Genomic DNA, 17,135 nt, shown 5'->3' with positions numbered 1-17,135 from the left:
AAATGCCATTCAAGATCTTATCTCTCTCTGTCTTTCTCTGTCTCCGTCTCTATCTCTTTCTCTCTCTCTCTCTCTCTCTCTCTCTCTCTCTCTCTCTCTCTCTCACACACACACACACACACACACACACACACTGATTGTGTAATCATTGACATATCATTCAGACTTGACATTTCCTACATGACTCTTAGAAAATGACAAATTTGGGGGCTATTTTGCTAATGTGTTGTGTGTGTGTTTTTTTTTTTTTTTTTAATAAAGAAACTTTTTTATATACACCTACTATGTGCCAGACTATGCTAAGGACTTTGCAATTATAATAGCCTTAGGAGATAGACTGCTATTATTATCCCCATTTTGTTACTCTTGTTGAGTCTTTTATTGAGTCTGACTTTCTGTGATCCCCCCCCCCCCACTCCTGCATGATCTAACTTCCTAGGGGACCATGTAAGAGAGACTAGGTGACTTGTCCCTGTTCACATACTTAATGATTAGGTACTGAATGTTTCTGACAGAGAGAAACTAAAGAATTAATCCCTGAGGTAAGTAGGGAGAAAGCTGATAGAGATCAGTTTAGCTCCATGGCCTCACCCTCTGTCCATTCTGCAATTCAAATTATGTCAAGCCCCTAAACCTCATTTTTTGTAGAAGTCTCCAACAGTCTCACCTTGCCACGCTCTGTCAGAAATCCTAATCATGTTCCTGAGGTTAAATTTTCCCTATAAAATCTACTTATGGGCCATCCCATGGCTGCTGTCAAGTATTGGGTCAAACTGCCTCATGTTGTGTTTTCTCTTTCCCCTTCTCCATACCACGTGGTATCTCTCCTATTTCCATTATGCTTCCCAACTCCACTTCTCCTTACATCTAATTAACTCTTTTAGGGTGCTAAGTCCCTTTCAGGATTTAGCCTGCCAACTAAAGACATGCCCTAATTCATAATTGTGAATTCTCCTTGTTGTTCATATGCTCTCTCACTCTTTTTCATATTTACCATTCCCAGTGTCTATTGTATCTCTCCATTTTGTCTGTAACGTATTCCTCTAAATAAATCTACCTTTTGCCCAAGAGAATGGTCACTGGGAATTCTTCACATGACCGAACCCCAACTTTTGGTAACTCCCATGATTTGGTGCAAAATCCTACATCATAGACCATATCATCTAATATGGCTCAAAGATAAGATCTAAACTCAGATTTCTCCTGATTTTGCTTCCATCACTCTTTCAATTGTCCCAGGATAAACTATATGAATACAGCATGCTGCATTTTAGGCACAAATCTACTAGAAATAATTTTACTTAATTTAACATTATTATTCAAACATTTCAGAGGAGGAATGGGGAGAGAGAAAGAGACTGAAACAGAAAGACAATATTCAAACTGGCATGCCTTACTCCCATTGTCTTTCCCATGACCTTAGAAATGTCCTTCTACCCCAATGCAATTTGTGGTAACATTTATAACAATCTTTAGCAAAGGAAAATGATAATAATAGTATATTAAAATTTAGTTTGAGGTAATATTCCAGAACAAGACTCAATACTAGATTCTTTTCTTGACTATTTTCCTTAAGGATTATAAGGATGTCTTCCCAGAAATCAATATCTCAATCCTTTCAGAATGGAAAGAGGTTCACTTGCTTTAGGGTGGGAGGAACAAAAGGTCTTAACAAGACATGAGGTGCCTTTGTTTAAAATTTTTTTTCAGTCCTTAATCCACTTCTTTAGAAAGGCCTTTTGTCTTCAATTTAGAATTCGTCTGTCTTGGGATGGGAGGAAAGGGAGGAAAGAAAATCTGGAAAACGATGTTAGAATAGAGAAATACTTTTTCTTAATTTCTATTGAACCCAAAAGGAAGTTTTAAAGGAACTTCCATGGTTCCCCTATTTTGTGCAAATAGCACAATTAATTGAAGCATAATCTACTTTTGTTTATTTTATAGCTTTTTTTTTTTTTTTTTGGTGGGGGGAGATATTACTTTCCCAGGGTCACACAGCTTGTATTTGAGGTCATATTTGAATTCAGGTCCTCCTGATTCTGTGACCAGTACTGAAAGATCAATCCCAAAATTTAAGATCAATCTTAAATGCTTATTTGTCATCTTCTACTTACATGCTACTATTTCATTTATTTATTTATTTATTTTATCAATAGCTAGCTGCTCCCATTTGCTCATTTTAAATCTCAATTTTGTATTGAGACACTTAACAGTGTGGCTCTGTGGGCAAATCCCTTAACCCCAATTGCCTTGCCCCCCCCAAAAAAAGTAGCAAAATATTTGCTCTCATTAGTTCAGAATATACCATTACCTGTGTTTTCAGATAATATAGTTAATTTAGAAAAGAGGCAAGCTATTTTAGATGTTAGAACACTCTGAGTTGAGGTGCAAAGGCACAGTTCAAACATGTCTGAGTCTCCAGCCAGCCATTTACTCTCTAATAGTAGCCATAAGGATATGCAGATTAACAGTCCTAACTGAGATCAGGGTGGGTCCAATATAAAAGCCAATGCAACTCTATCCTGCTGGTCAATTGGCCAAAGTAGATATGATATGGACTTACTCAGATATTCTGAGTTTATATTCTGATTCTTTTAACATAACTGTAGCTATCACCTGGAAAATATCCTTATTATTTGTACAATCCTACAAATTATTTTAAGTATTATTACTATTCCCTAATCTGAACTTTTGGAGCATACTACAAGTGGATGATTGGAAAGGTTATAAAATACCTGGCTTATATCAGACAGTTGACATTATTTTAGGAGCACATTTTTTAACCGACTTTGAGATTTCTTTGAGGGATTGTCGCAATGCACTGCTCAGTCCTGCATGCATACTTCCAGACATCCCCAAGTCATGTCCTAGATTCATTTCATAAGACTATCGGCTTAGAAGTTGAATGATGAGAAGCTGCACTATCATTCTGAGAACCTCCAATTATAACTCCATAGTCATAGGTAGAATCATGAATCTTTGAACTGTCCAACATTGATGAGTGAGTCCATCAGATATGGCCCATGGCTTATCTATCATTCAAGAAATTATGAATGTTGGGTCATTGCTTTGTCTACATCAGAGTATTAATTTGTTGTTGTTGTTGCTTGTACTTTGTTCTTGGAGAGCACCATGACATCAGGGAGATGATGCCGTGACATATGAGTGAATTGGATTTAAGTGAGGGAGGGCTGAGCCAAGTCCCCAGCTTCACTTTCCCCTCCAGAGCCATTGGGGTCCAGAGGCAAGCTATAGATCAAGATGACTGGAGATGACCCTCCGAGAGTGACAATTTCATCCACTGATGGAGAGGACAGAATGCTCGTGAGGTTCTCCACCATAGGAGTGATGTAGAGACTTCCCAAACCCATCTGGAACTGATTTAATAAGTTCCTATAAGAAAAGTGCAGGGCTTTGATAATTGTACCAGCTAGTGTATACTCCAGATTGAAATGGCATTGTTAGTTTTGTCACAGAAATAAAAATTTAATTAAACATGGCTTATTTTCCCTATGCAGTTAGGACCCTAAGTGGTTGAGGGGTCTAGTTAAATTGTGTCAGACAGTTTTTGTCTTAGAGCAATGAGTACTGGAAGGTGTTAAAGAGAGGGTAATTTTAAAATCCCAGAAATCAATATCTCAATCCTTTCAGAATGGTATGTCTTAGTTTGCTTGTTTTACCTAATAGCCTACTTTTAGATTCTATAATAAAAGAGCAATATCTCAGTTCAGTTGTACCAGGAACTATAGTTATAATTTATTACCTTTCATGTAGTAACAGTAGAAAGAACAGAATGGCCCTAAGTGATAACAATTCATACATCATTCATTACATTGTGTATACTGATATACAGATTTAATACCTCTGGCCATTGAAACTTGTTGCGTTCAGTCATGTGTGATGGACTTTTCATTGGCAAAGATCCTGAAGCGGTTTGCCATTTCCTTCTCCAGATTATTTAACAATTGAGAAAACTGAGGCAACCAGGGTTAAGTGGCTTGCTCAGGGTCATAGCTAGTAAGTGTCAAAAGCCAGATTTGAACTCAGGTTTTCTTAACTCCAAACCCAGTGTGAATTATCCACTGGGCCATCTACTTGTTCACCAGAACAGTCCCTTGTGCAATTTCAGTCAAACATTATGAAATAACAGCAACAATAATATTAACCATAGCTAACATTTATATAGGGCTTACTATATATATACTCTCTCTCTCTCTATATATATATGTATATGTATATTTATTTATTTATATACTAGGCACTGTGCTAAGTACTTTACAAGTACTATCTCATTTGATCCTCATAACAACCTTGAGAGGTAGGAGCTGTTATGATCCTTATCTTATGGAAAATGAAATAAGCAGAGTTTGAATGACCTGACCAGAATTACATAGCTACTGTCTTAGGGCAGCTTGGAACTCTGATCTCTGTATTTACAGATCCATAACCTAACTGCCTAAATGACTAGAAGACTTTCTTTTATTTAATTTTTTATTTTGAATCATTTATTTTATATCACCTATATGTTCCTGTCTCTCCTCATTCCAGAGAGCCTTCTCTCATGAAAAAAGACAGAAAAAAGAAAACCTGTTCATTATGTGTGAAATTAATTGAGTGAAGACTCTCTCATGGGAATATAGCCTTAAACCATACCTTAATTGTGATTTGAGATTTTATAATAACAAACAGAACTATAGTTAAGAAGTTGCAGGTTTTTGTCCCCTCCTGTTTCCCACCACCTTTTAATGCAATTAAGTACTTCTTTTTTTATTCTCTTATTTCTGGGTTACATTTCTGCCCAATTAGAATGTAATCCTGGACTCCTCCGAACAAGTAAGAAAAGACCAGGCTGGGGGTGGGGGTGGGCTTTGGGGGCTTCTGCATTCAGGCTATTTAATCTTGTATTTTGTAGTTTTTACTTTGCACTCCATTTACTGACAAATATCTTGTCAAATGGGAGATGCCCTTTCTTGCGAGATCGTAATAAACCCCCTTTTGCTTTTCTTTACTCTGAAAGTTTGAATGTTTTTGTGGTGAATACTGTCCCACACAGTTATAAGTAACCAAATTCTGATATTGCTGTAGTTTTGCACAACCAAATTGCTCCTTCTACCTTCCTCCCATCTGCAGAAAAAGGATGGGGAAGCTTTTTTTTTTTTTTTTCATATCTCTTCTTTAGAAGACTTTCTTTTAGAAAAGATGAAGTCCTTCTTGAGGATGGGGATGAGGAAATCCTTGTAATCACATGCTCTTTTATGTGAAGGGTTTACTTGATTTTAAGAACAGTTCCTTCCCAGGTCTTTATACCTCTAAAAGCACAACAAAGTCATAAACACCAAACGAGCCAACAAACAGTGAGATGGTGTAATTCCCTAAGGAGAAGGAAGCAATTCATATCTACTCCATCCCACATTCCCATCTGCCCAGTGCTGAGGACTAAGCAAGGTATAATTTGGATTAAAATCAGCTTAGTTCCAGAGCTGGGAGATGAATTATAAGAGTTTATTATTTAATTTTAGCTTACCTCTAACAACATACAAGATGACTACAGACAAGGATGGTAATAAACTTCTTTATCTAATGACAGATTTGCCCTGTCTCTTAAATGATCAAATTCTGCCAGCCTAAGCAGTTCAACCCTGCTACACCAAAAAAAAACAAAAACAAAAACAAAAAAACTTCTTATAAGCATTTAAATGGTCCCTCATTTCTCTTTAGTTGATCATGGAAGTCTTTTGAAGAGATATTGCTCTTGGACCCAGCTGGCTTTTACTTGGGATTCAAGTCACAGAATCCTTTCACCATCAAAGAAAAATATATACTAATATTGCACTCTGTGTTTTAAGTACAAATCCAACAGAAATAATTATTTGATATTAATCTAATATTCAAGCATTTTTATTTTAGAAAGATGTCTAAACTGGTATAGCATAACCCCTTCCCAACCCTTATGTTGTTTAATCAAGTGTGATTCTTCATGATCCCATCTGGGGGTTTTTTGGCAAAGATACTGGAGTGGTTTGCCATATCCTTCTCCAATTTATTTTACAGATTAGGAAACTGAGGCAGAGTGAAGTGATATGCCCAGAGTCATCCAGCTAGTAAGAATATAAGGCTAGATTTAAATTCAGGAAGATGACTCTACCTCTACCAATTACTTAGTTGATCCTCAATATATACCTCTATCTCAGGATGATTTGAAGTAGCAGGGATCTTGAACAAGGAAAAAAAATAATAAAATTTTTTTAAAAATTAAAAAATTAAAAATTAAAAAAAACCCAAAAAACAAAAATCAGGACACTGTTGAAAGAATTTTCAGGGTTCTTACCAGCCACGGAACGAATAAACTAGTATAGGTAGTTATGCTGAAGTTTAGGTGATGGACATATGTGTCTAATAACCTGAAAGATGAGGCCCATAAAGTGACAGTATATTTTAGGACAAGAGGGGATGCTAAAAGGGTTATAAACATAGCTATTTACATCAGACTAAAGAAAACAATATCTTCTTTATCAGTGAGTTAATAACATTTGCTAAATTCCTACTGTACATTTTATAAAGAGGGAAGAAAAGGGAGTGAGTTCTTGGAACTATTCAAAAGTTTAGGAGTTTTGGGGGGGTTCTTTTGTTTTTGTAATTATAAAGTGATGGGGGGAAATGAAACTTAGAAGTAGTCACTCAAAAAATTGTGTTACACAGAAAAATAAAATAAAATAATTAATAGCAAATAGAGCACCAAATGGAGTCAGTTATGTTCTCCTAAAAATCTATTCTCAATACCATTCTTTTCTTGATTCCTCCCCTCAAGTTATTCTAAAAATCTCCATCTAAGAAACAATATTTCAGTTCTTTCTAAATGAAAAAAGGTAGGTCACAGCTCATTTATTTCTGGGTTTGAGGAGAAGACCAGGCTCTAAACAAGACAAGAGATATTCTTTCTTCAAAATTTATTTTTCATCTCTAATCCATTTCCTTAAGGAAGGCCTTTTGTCATTGACTAATTAATTGGTCATTTTTCAAAGAATAATTGGTCATCTTTTCAAGATCAGCAAGGGGGAATCTTGAATGGTTTTAGGCCAGGGAAATATTATTTCTTAGTGTTTTCAGTTGAACTAAAAAGGTTTTTTTTTTGTTTGTTTGTTTGTTTGTTTGTTTGTTTGTTTGTTTTTTGCTGAGGCAGTTGGGGTTAAGTGACTTGTCCAGGGTCACACAGCTAGGAGGTGTTAAGTGTCTGAGACTAGATTTGAACTCAGATCCTCCTGACTTCAGGGCTGGTGCTCTAAAAAGTTTTTAAAAATATGCTTCTGTGATATTCTACTGTACTATTTTTTAAAATGCTAAATAGCAAATATATTAATGATTAGAATCTCATTGTGTTTGACTTGAGGGAACTTTAGAGATTATTTAGTACCTAGAGGTCAAATATATGGGCTACAGGTAGCACAATATTTCTTAGTATATAAAGAGGTCTTCAATGTCAGGTGTGATTAACAATGGAATTGATAAAAATTAATCCCTGAGGTAGGCTGATAGAGATCAATTTAGCTCCATGGTTCCACTCTCTGGGAAGATTGCCCTGTCTGGAATTCAAGTTATGTCAACCTCCTGAGCCCTACCTTCTGTAAAAGCCTCCATCAGTCTCACCTTGCCATGCTCTGTCAGAAATCCCAGTCATTTCCCTGGGATTAAGTTTTCCCTATAAAATCTGCTTTATGGTCTATCCCATGGCTGCTGCCTTCCATTGGGTCAGTCCACCATAGCCCTCTGCCTGGTGGTGTCTTTCCCCTTCCCCTTCCCCCATGCTCCCTGATATCCCCCCTAACTCCATCATGCTTTTCAACCCCACTTCTCCTCCTTGTAGCTAATTAACTCTTGTAGGGTGCTGAGTCCCTTTCAGGACTTATCCTGCCAGCTAAGGGAATGCTCCAACCTCACAAAGGGCTCCCTTTCTGCTGGATAATTGTGAGTTCCACAAAGGAGCTTGTTTTTATATGCTCTCCCACTCTATTTCATGTTTGCCATTCCCATTGTTTATGTGTCCCTTTATTTTGTCTGTAACCTATTCCCTAAGTAAATCTACCTTTTGTCAAAGAAAATGGCTATTGTGAATTCTTCCCATGACTGAACCCCAGCTTTTAGTGGCTACCATCATCTGGTATCTCTACACAACCCACATCATTTTGGTGCTCTAACTATATCAGTATAGACTCAGATTAAAATATAATTGGAAAACATTTAATGAAATAATTTTTTAAAATTTACACATATTTAAAAGAATAGCAAGTTATACACAATAGATTTCCAATTTCATGTGTAAGTATTCTTTTTATTACATAGTTATAAAAGTGCTTGTTTTATTCCATAAATTAATAATAAAACAAATAAAATATTTAAAAAGAGAAATAAAAAACATGAATGTTACATTTTAAAACTAAGTCAATTTGTACTCTGCAGGGATTTTTATGTACAAATTAATGGCGCCGCATTTATATTGGAGTTTGGTTTAATCAACACCATTACTTTGTGGAAGAGGGAAATTGAGGAACATTGACATTCATGAGTATCTACATAAAAACAAGGCATCCTTCCTCCCCCTTATGTTTTGAGTGTCAAAGAAACAACTTTTTATTTCATCAACCTCAAATGTGAAATAATTCAGCAATGTAATTTTGTATGTATGGCAGGTTGACATTGTCTGTCTCCTATTATTTTCTGTCTAGTTTCAATCCAAATCCTTTGCAAAGACATAGCTTTTGGACAATCATCATCGGCGGGACCTTCACATGGACCACCATCTATGGTGTCAACCAGTCCCAAGTCCAGCGGTACATTTCCTGCAAAAACAGATTCCATGCAAAAATGTAAGAAAAATTCTAGTATACATACATATCTTTTAATTATAAAGGAGTATAACTCTTTTATGTAATTAGTTTATATAACAATAGTGATGATAAAGATGATGGTGAAAGGCAGTTTGGTATAGGGCAGTGATTCCAAATATATACATATATATAAATATATTTGTTTTTGTTATTCTGAGAATCTCTTTTATTTTACTCATCACATTCTTTTAGATTTATTTATTAAATGCTTATAATCATTACACTGATAAGTTTTGTACCCAAATCTACAAATTAAACTTGATTTCATAATTTCATATAATTATAAAATATTTTATTTTACTTCTAAATATGAAAACTGACGTAATTGCTGCATGACCACCAAAATTATTGATCATGATCAATCACTGTAGGAATAGATCTATAATGTCTCAAACATATCATACTTGTCACAGAGGAGAAATATATTTGTAAAATAATCAAGCAACTTCTTACTGTTTAAGATACCATTAAATAATTTTTAGGCCAACTAGGTGGCACTGTAGAGTGTCAAATCTGGAGTCAGGAATTCTCATCTTCTATTTGCCTCAGTTTCCTCATATGTAAAATGGACTGGAGAAGTGTCCAACTAATATCTCTGTTATTAGAGATCCCAAAATGGAGCATGAAATGACTGAACAACAAAAATAATTTTTAGTTTAAATGCTTTATACCTTTGTATGAATTAATATATAACACTCCCCACAATTTTGTTAAATGGCTTAGAAATGTTAATAAACTTAACTGGGTTAAACTGAGCTAGTTTTTCAAGAGTAGGGGGTTCTTTTCTTTTGGGTGATTTGAGGAAATGACACTCTAACACAAGAAGTATCTTCCTCATTAGCCTGCCCCAGTACCTAAAGTTCCCATCATTAAAAATATATTCTTCATCAAAATGGAAATATCTATAGGAGGGGCAATGGATTAAACCATTATTATCCATTAGTATGAATGAGTTGGAAAGTAGTCTAGCTTAATGGGTAGAGGCTGCTCTAAGAGTCATCACCAGTTTCCAGTTCTGTTTCTGATACACACTAGCTGTGTGACCTCCTCTATGCCTTAGACAGCTCCATAAGAATATAGATAACAGAGCCAATGGGTATCAGCTTTGGATTGTAGGGGAGCTTCCTTAATGGGAAATCCCTATACCAATAACATCTTAGGTCTGGACACTCTAACTTATCAAAGTAGAGTTTCCTAGTCATAGTAATAGTAATAATAAAAATGATGATGACAACATAATAGCTAGCATTTATATAGCATTTTAAACTTTGAAAAGTTTTATAAATATTATCTACTCTGAATTTGTGTCTTGATTTTCTCTCATACCATAATAATTTTCTGTAGTCAGATATTTTTTTTAGTTTTTTTTCTCATTTTTTTTGGCCTTTTCCCTTTCTTTTAAATTTGAGGAAATTGAGGCAGACAGAGTTTAAATGATTTACCCATATTACATAGGTAATAAGTATCTGAATCTGAATTTGAATTTAGGTCCTTTTAAAAAATATTTCAAAGTCAAAACCCAAATTTATTATTGTACCAGTATAATGGAACATATGAAATACAATAACTTAGGTCTTCCTGACTCCAAGCCTAGTACTCCATCATCTGTGTCATTGAGCTATAATTTTAGTTTCTAAAATGTTTTGAACATAAGTGATTGATTTATTAATTATTTGTTATTATCATTATTTTCACTAGGTCCCTTTACATAAATCTCATAGGACTCTGGGCAATTCTTACCTGTGCAGTATTCTGTGGACTTGCTCTTTATTCAAGGTATCATGACTGTGATCCTTGGACAGCGAAGAAAGTATCAGCCCTCGATCAGGTAGTTTTCTTATGACTGCCTTAGATGAACTAACCAAGAGAATTACAAAACGATCTCTTCATTTTATTTTATTTTTGTTTTTTAATTAACAAAGCTTAATAATTGCCAAATAGAACAAGGATTTCTATATGCATAATAGAACAGAAAAAGAGTATTGTAGTGAGCCTTCTACTTGATCTGCCTTGGGAATTTCTGCAAGTTAAAACACATAAGAAATAGACACACTAGAAACTCACTTTCATGAACTTCTGGAAAACATATGGAAAATTTATACCATAGTTGTGATAGATGAAGAATCCTAGACCCAAATTTAGGATGTAGATATGTGAAGAAAAATACTTATAATGATAAGCAGAAATATTTCTATCTGAATAACAACTCAAATAGAACTCAGTAATGAATTCATTTGGTCAGATTGAGTAGGAGTGTAAAAATTGTTGAAATGATTCTCACTTGTGTCTAGTCTTTTGAAAAGAAGTGATCCTCAAACTATACATCAGAAACTGAGTTACTATTTAAAAAAATCACAAAACTCCGGAAGGCTTTTTCTGAGAAATGACTCCAGAACATGGTCTGTCTTCTGAAAAGTTTCTTAATAATGATGAAACAGGTTCATCTCTGTTTATTGAATTCTAATTTTAAAAATACTAGTGAATCAAATGCTACTAGTTCATTCACATGCTAGCATACACATTGTCATAAAATACACTTTTTGGAAAATTTAATTTGTAACATCTTTGAAAATTCTTTGGCAATTAAATTTTCCAGTGGAGGAAAAAAGGCTGTAATTAAGTAACTTTAACAAAATATTCCTTGTTTTAGAACTATAGGCTTTTTTGAAAATAGAAAAACTTTCTTATCATTTGACATTTAATAGAGTTCATCCTAAGAAACCAAGTTAGTATGTGTGTATGTACATAAGCATATATGTATTATACACACATATACATATATACATGTAGATATTTTCAACCAACCTGGTTCCTTGAAATAAATTCTACCAATGTCAAATAATAGAAAAGCTTTCATATACATATAAGTGTATATGTGTTTATATATACATATATCTTTATATAATGCATATATATACATATATTACATATATATGTGTATACACACACACACACACACACACACTATTTATTGTTAATCATCTGACAGTGATATCTCAATAATTCAACTTTTGGATCCAGATCTTTTTCATTAAGGAAATTAAAAGAATAGTTTTTATTCATATAATGCTTTAAGATTTACAAAGGACTTTCCTTACATACAACAATACTATGATACTAGTAGTATAAGTATTGTATATATTATTATTATATTAATAATCCATTTTTATATTAGACTATAATATATAATATGTAATTATGCAAAACAGTATTAGTAACAGTAGTAACATTGTAATATTATGTAATGATATAAAATTATAAATTATCATGATATGTAATAACATTATTATATTTTTATTATTATGACATATGCCAATTATATTATGCATATGATATACACAATATAATACATGTTATATATGTGCGTTATACCTATTTTACAAATGAGGAAATTAAAGATCACATAGGTTAAATGATTTGACCAGTTTGTAAGTGCCAGAATTTGAATCCAGGTCTCTTCACTTCAGTTTTAGAAGGTCTAACCACTATATTACACTGTAATGATTATGAAAAAAAATTTAATATTCTAGAACTTTGATCAAATTATGACATTATATATGCTCCAATTTCCAGGGGAACCTTTCTTAGAATTCTGTTTGAAGATTGTTATGAAGGACTTGGAGAAAATTATGGCTTTTAGAAATGTCTTTTTCTTTCAATGTCAGTATGTAATTTGGGTTTTTTTTATGATAATAGCTTTTTATTTTTCAAAATGTATGCAAAGATAGTTTTCAACATTCACCTTTGCAAGATTTGTGTTTTGCACAGTTTGATTGAGGCAGCCCCCATTCAATGATATAAATTTGAGAGACAATCATCTCCCCAATAGTATAGTGCAAATTAACTAGAAAGTGCATTTCTTCATATTTGATTTAGAATCAGCTCCAATGAGATGAATAAGTGGGTCAAAGCTTCCTCGGGAGGTATCTGTGGTCTTTCATGTTATTATTGCAGAAACAATGTAGTGAATATTGGTCACAAGTCAGAGAATCTTATTAACAATAACAAGGGTTTTCCAAAAGGTGAGAAAACCATTTGGGGAAGGTGACTTAGTCTTCAAAGGACTGTGTGTTCCACTGTGGTGGGAATTATATCGCTGCCTATTCTTCACCCTACCTTTATAAGAAAGATTCAGATGATCAAAAAGAAAGCTGATCTCAAGGGACTTGTTTGAGAAAGCAAACACCAGGATTTCTCTTGGACTTCATGGTCATTCGAACCTATTGTTTAGATCAAAGCTTCTTAAACTGTGGTTTGCCACCCCATGTATAGTCTCACAACTAAATGTGGCGGTTGTGAAATTTTGATTTATTGATAATTTGCATATTTATTTTATATACCTATAAACCTGGATCGTGTAAAAATTTCTTAGGTGAAAAGAAATTGCAAGTGGAAAAAGTTTAAGAAACCCTGGTTTAGAACACCTGATTCAGACACAGGTATTTTGAAAAGAATAGAAAAGGGTTATCAAAATCTTGGAATACTAAATCAATTTTTTTTTTCATAAAAATCATTTCTGTAGCAGTAGCTTTTATTGTGTCACAATTATCCTGCTCCAGACCTTGTACTCCCTTGCCTAAGACTTCAGGCAGCTTAATAGCATAGTCTCACACATAATATTTGTCCAGAAACACATTCAACAGAGGGAACACATAAACACTCAAAGAAAAGTTATTCCTCTAAACTGTGAAAAAGATCAACTGATTCTCTTGCTGTTCTCTGGCCAAGACAATCAGCTTTGCAGCCACATTTTAAGAGCCAGTTTTGGAACAATAGCCTAGAGACTATATCCCTGTTTTTATCTATTAACTGCAGATAGCCTACACCAGTAGTTTTCAAACTTTTGTTTTCAGTATCTTTATCCTATTAAAAATTATTGAGGATCTCTCCAAAACATTTTTGTTTATCTGGATTATATTTATAGATATTTACCATATTGGAAATAAAAACTATTTTTGAATTTGTAGACCCTCTAAAAGGGTTTCAGAGATCCTTAGGATTCTCTAGACCATACTTTGAGAACCACTGGCTTACACAATTGGAGAGAAGCCAATACACAATTAAAATATTGACAGTACTTGCTGCTTTTCCATCCCAGAAGCTCACATGCTCTGCTTTCCGTTAATATGCTAAAACTTATCCAATACTATATACATATACACATCTTTAGTATAGTCCAAGAGTTCTTAACATGGATTTTTTTGGAGGCTTGTAAATAGATTTGGGGGGAGGGTCTGGATGAAAAAAAAAAAACCTTTATTTTATTTCTGACTGAAATTTAAGCATTTCCTTCAATTGTCAATTTTTTAAAAAACAAAATACTTTATTCTGAGAAAGTGTTCATGGGTGCTTTAGGGGTCCATTGCACAAACAAAAGAATGCAATATAATTTAGAAATATTTACTTTTAAAAAGGTAAAAAAAAAGTTTGTCACACGTTAAATAGTTATTTGAATTATGCATTTGGGTGAAATAGCTCATTCTCTGATAATGATGGATAAGTGAAAAATTGATCTAGAATAGTATATGCCAAATGATCAGGGACACATTAGTAAAGCTTGAACTTTTTCAGCTCATGCCCTATCTGGTGCTGGACATTTTACAAGATTATCCAGGACTCCCGGGACTTTTTGTGGCCTGTGCTTACAGTGGAACATTGAGGTATGGACTTTATTTAATTAATGAAATGTAATTTCACACAATAGTGTTTTATAAAAACTTTCATATTCCATAAGCTAAGACAATTTACATATGCATTCCATGTAATACTTTAAGAAACTATTGTAGCCAGGAGTTCAGTATCAATTCTGATGTTTACCTGCCAGTGCAGATCATTACATCTCATGTTATTTCAATTAACTCATCTATAAAATAAAGATAATGATACTTTAAGGACAGTATTATTGAAAAACAACAAAAACAACAAAAAAACTATTGTGATTTCATCAATGGGTATACCAATCAAGACTGAGAACTCTCTACTCCTTTATAAAATGCTCTGGACTTAAAAAAAAAAAAAACAAAAAACCTAGAGAATACTTATTAGTCATCATTGCCTTCAGATTCGACACGGTTGATTTTTAGACAATGGTCAATTGCTGACCCCATACTAGATGCTTATCTAACCTTCAAGGAACCATCAAAGCTATTCTTTATAACCCTAGAGAACACAGGATCATCTCCATGACACAATGCAGCATCCAAGTATAACTTTGTTCACTGTGTTAATTAACTATATCATAACTGTGGTTATTTTATAACACAATTCCACTCCAGACTTTTAGCTATTTGAGGCTTCCATGTTTAATGACTTTTTATGGGAGTGCATGAACTCCATATAACTTCTGAAGCTTTAATAATAAATCTCTTTCCCAATTTGTATAGAAGAATCACACATGTTTTAACATATATTGGATCACTTCCTTCTAGGGGAGAAGTTGGAGGGAAGGAAGGGGAAAAATTACAACACAAGGTTTTTAATTAAAAAAAAAAAAAAAGAAATCTCCCAGAGATTTCATTTTTTTTTTAAAACAGATGCCCAATTCATGTATTGAAAATACATGGAAAGACCCTGTAGCATAGTGGATAGTGTCAGGAGACAGGAAAACCTAAGTTCAACTTCTGCCTTTGATACTTCCTAGATATATGAACTTGGGCTAGTCACAACTTCTCTGATTTCAACGTAACACTAAAATTGTAAAATATAGAAGCATTACAATCTGTGTTCTAGGAGGGAGCTCCTTCTCTTCCCAAATCACTATTGATTTGTTATTAGACCAACATGGCTACAAAATGGATAAGGACATGTAGAAGCTTTAAGTACCTTTTCTTTTATTTAATTCAATATATGTATCCCAACTAAGGATTTAAGCTATTTCCCTGATTCATCTATTTTGGAAACTTGATCTTTAAGATTCAATCCCTTTTTTTGTTGTCAAATCAATTTAGTCATATCTGACCTATTTGGGGTTTTCTTGACAGAGATGCTAGCGTGATTTGCCATTTCCTTCTCTAATTCATTTTACAGATGGGGAAACTGAGGCAACAGGATTAAGTGACTTGCTCAGGGTCACCCAGTTAGTAAGTGTCTGAGGTCATATTTGAACTTAGGAAGATGAATCTTCCTGCTTCCCAACTCACTGCTCTGTGCACTATGGTGTCCCTCAAATCGTTTTAATGAATGATATTCATCAGGCTGTTTGTAGAACAGAATGGAGAAAAACAAGTCAATAAGACCTGCATTTAAATTCTACACAGATTGGTTAGCTCAACCTAAGCAAGTGACTTCACCTATTAGTGTCCCCAGGTTACTCTCTGAAGGACATGTTTCAGAACAGTTGCTGCTCTTATTGATAGAGTATTCATACCTAGTTCCCCATACTAAGGAATCCCAAATACAGATTCTCTCCCTTTCCTTCCCCTGCCTCCCACCACTGTAATATATTTTAGTGAAGATGGCCTCTAATAGTCCTTTTATTAGACATCAAACATAAACATATATATATATATATACATACACTTGTATATATACAAGATATACCGCTCAATAAGCATACATATATACATACACACATATATATAGGTAATTATGTGTCAATGCATGCATTGTGTATGTATTTATGTGTGTGTCCATAATACCTGAGACATTTATGTATTGTGAGTATATGTATATTTCTAGGTAAATATACATATATATACTCATATGTGTATATAACATAAATATCTAGAGAGATGATATATGTAAACAATATGCATATATGTGCACATGTATACATTTAGACACATGGATAGATATACATGTATATATGTGCATGTGTATATGTACATGTGTATATACATGTACATATGTATATATACACACATGCACATATATATGTGTATGGATAGAAGTTTTTTCTTCAGCCTTGTCAAATCATGTCTTTCTGAATTTCAAAGGCAGAATAATGCAATAAAAGTCCTGAATTTGAACTTAAAATATCGAATTCAAGATATCTCAGGCTTATCACTTATTAATTTTGTCATCAAAGTTATTTTCTTTATCAGAACCTCAATGACTTCCTTCGTTAAATGAGAGTTTTGGAATAAGGCACTTCCAGTTTGAAATTAGATCCTTTCAGAAAGCATGTAGGTAACATTAACAGAGTTACAGGAGAATATAAGCTCTTTAAAGGCAGGTACTGCCTTATATTTTTATTTTTGCATCCCCCACATCTAGAACAGAACTTAGTATATAATATGAATGTTTATTGATTGG

The 17,135-nt window shown here is 33.8% G+C and overlaps 1 protein-coding gene across 1 annotated transcript in view; it reads left to right on the top strand.

Annotated features, from left to right (window-relative positions):
* LOC127564905 (sodium-coupled monocarboxylate transporter 1-like) overlaps positions 1-17,135 on the top strand; it is a 49,858-nt gene that overhangs the window by 20,970 nt on the left and 11,753 nt on the right. The window contains exons 6-8 of the mRNA XM_052001740.1: positions 8,721-8,861; positions 10,581-10,710; positions 14,454-14,542. Of these exons, the coding sequence (XP_051857700.1) occupies positions 8,721-8,861; positions 10,581-10,710; positions 14,454-14,542 (360 nt within the window). The remainder of the gene's footprint in view (positions 1-8,720; positions 8,862-10,580; positions 10,711-14,453; positions 14,543-17,135) is intronic.

The sequence above is a fragment of the Antechinus flavipes genome, chromosome 5 (assembly GCF_016432865.1).
Source record: "Antechinus flavipes isolate AdamAnt ecotype Samford, QLD, Australia chromosome 5, AdamAnt_v2, whole genome shotgun sequence".
NCBI lineage: Eukaryota > Metazoa > Chordata > Mammalia > Dasyuromorphia > Dasyuridae > Antechinus > Antechinus flavipes.
Note: the sequence above shows the minus strand (reverse complement) of the source record. Positions and strands in the feature narration are given on the sequence as shown.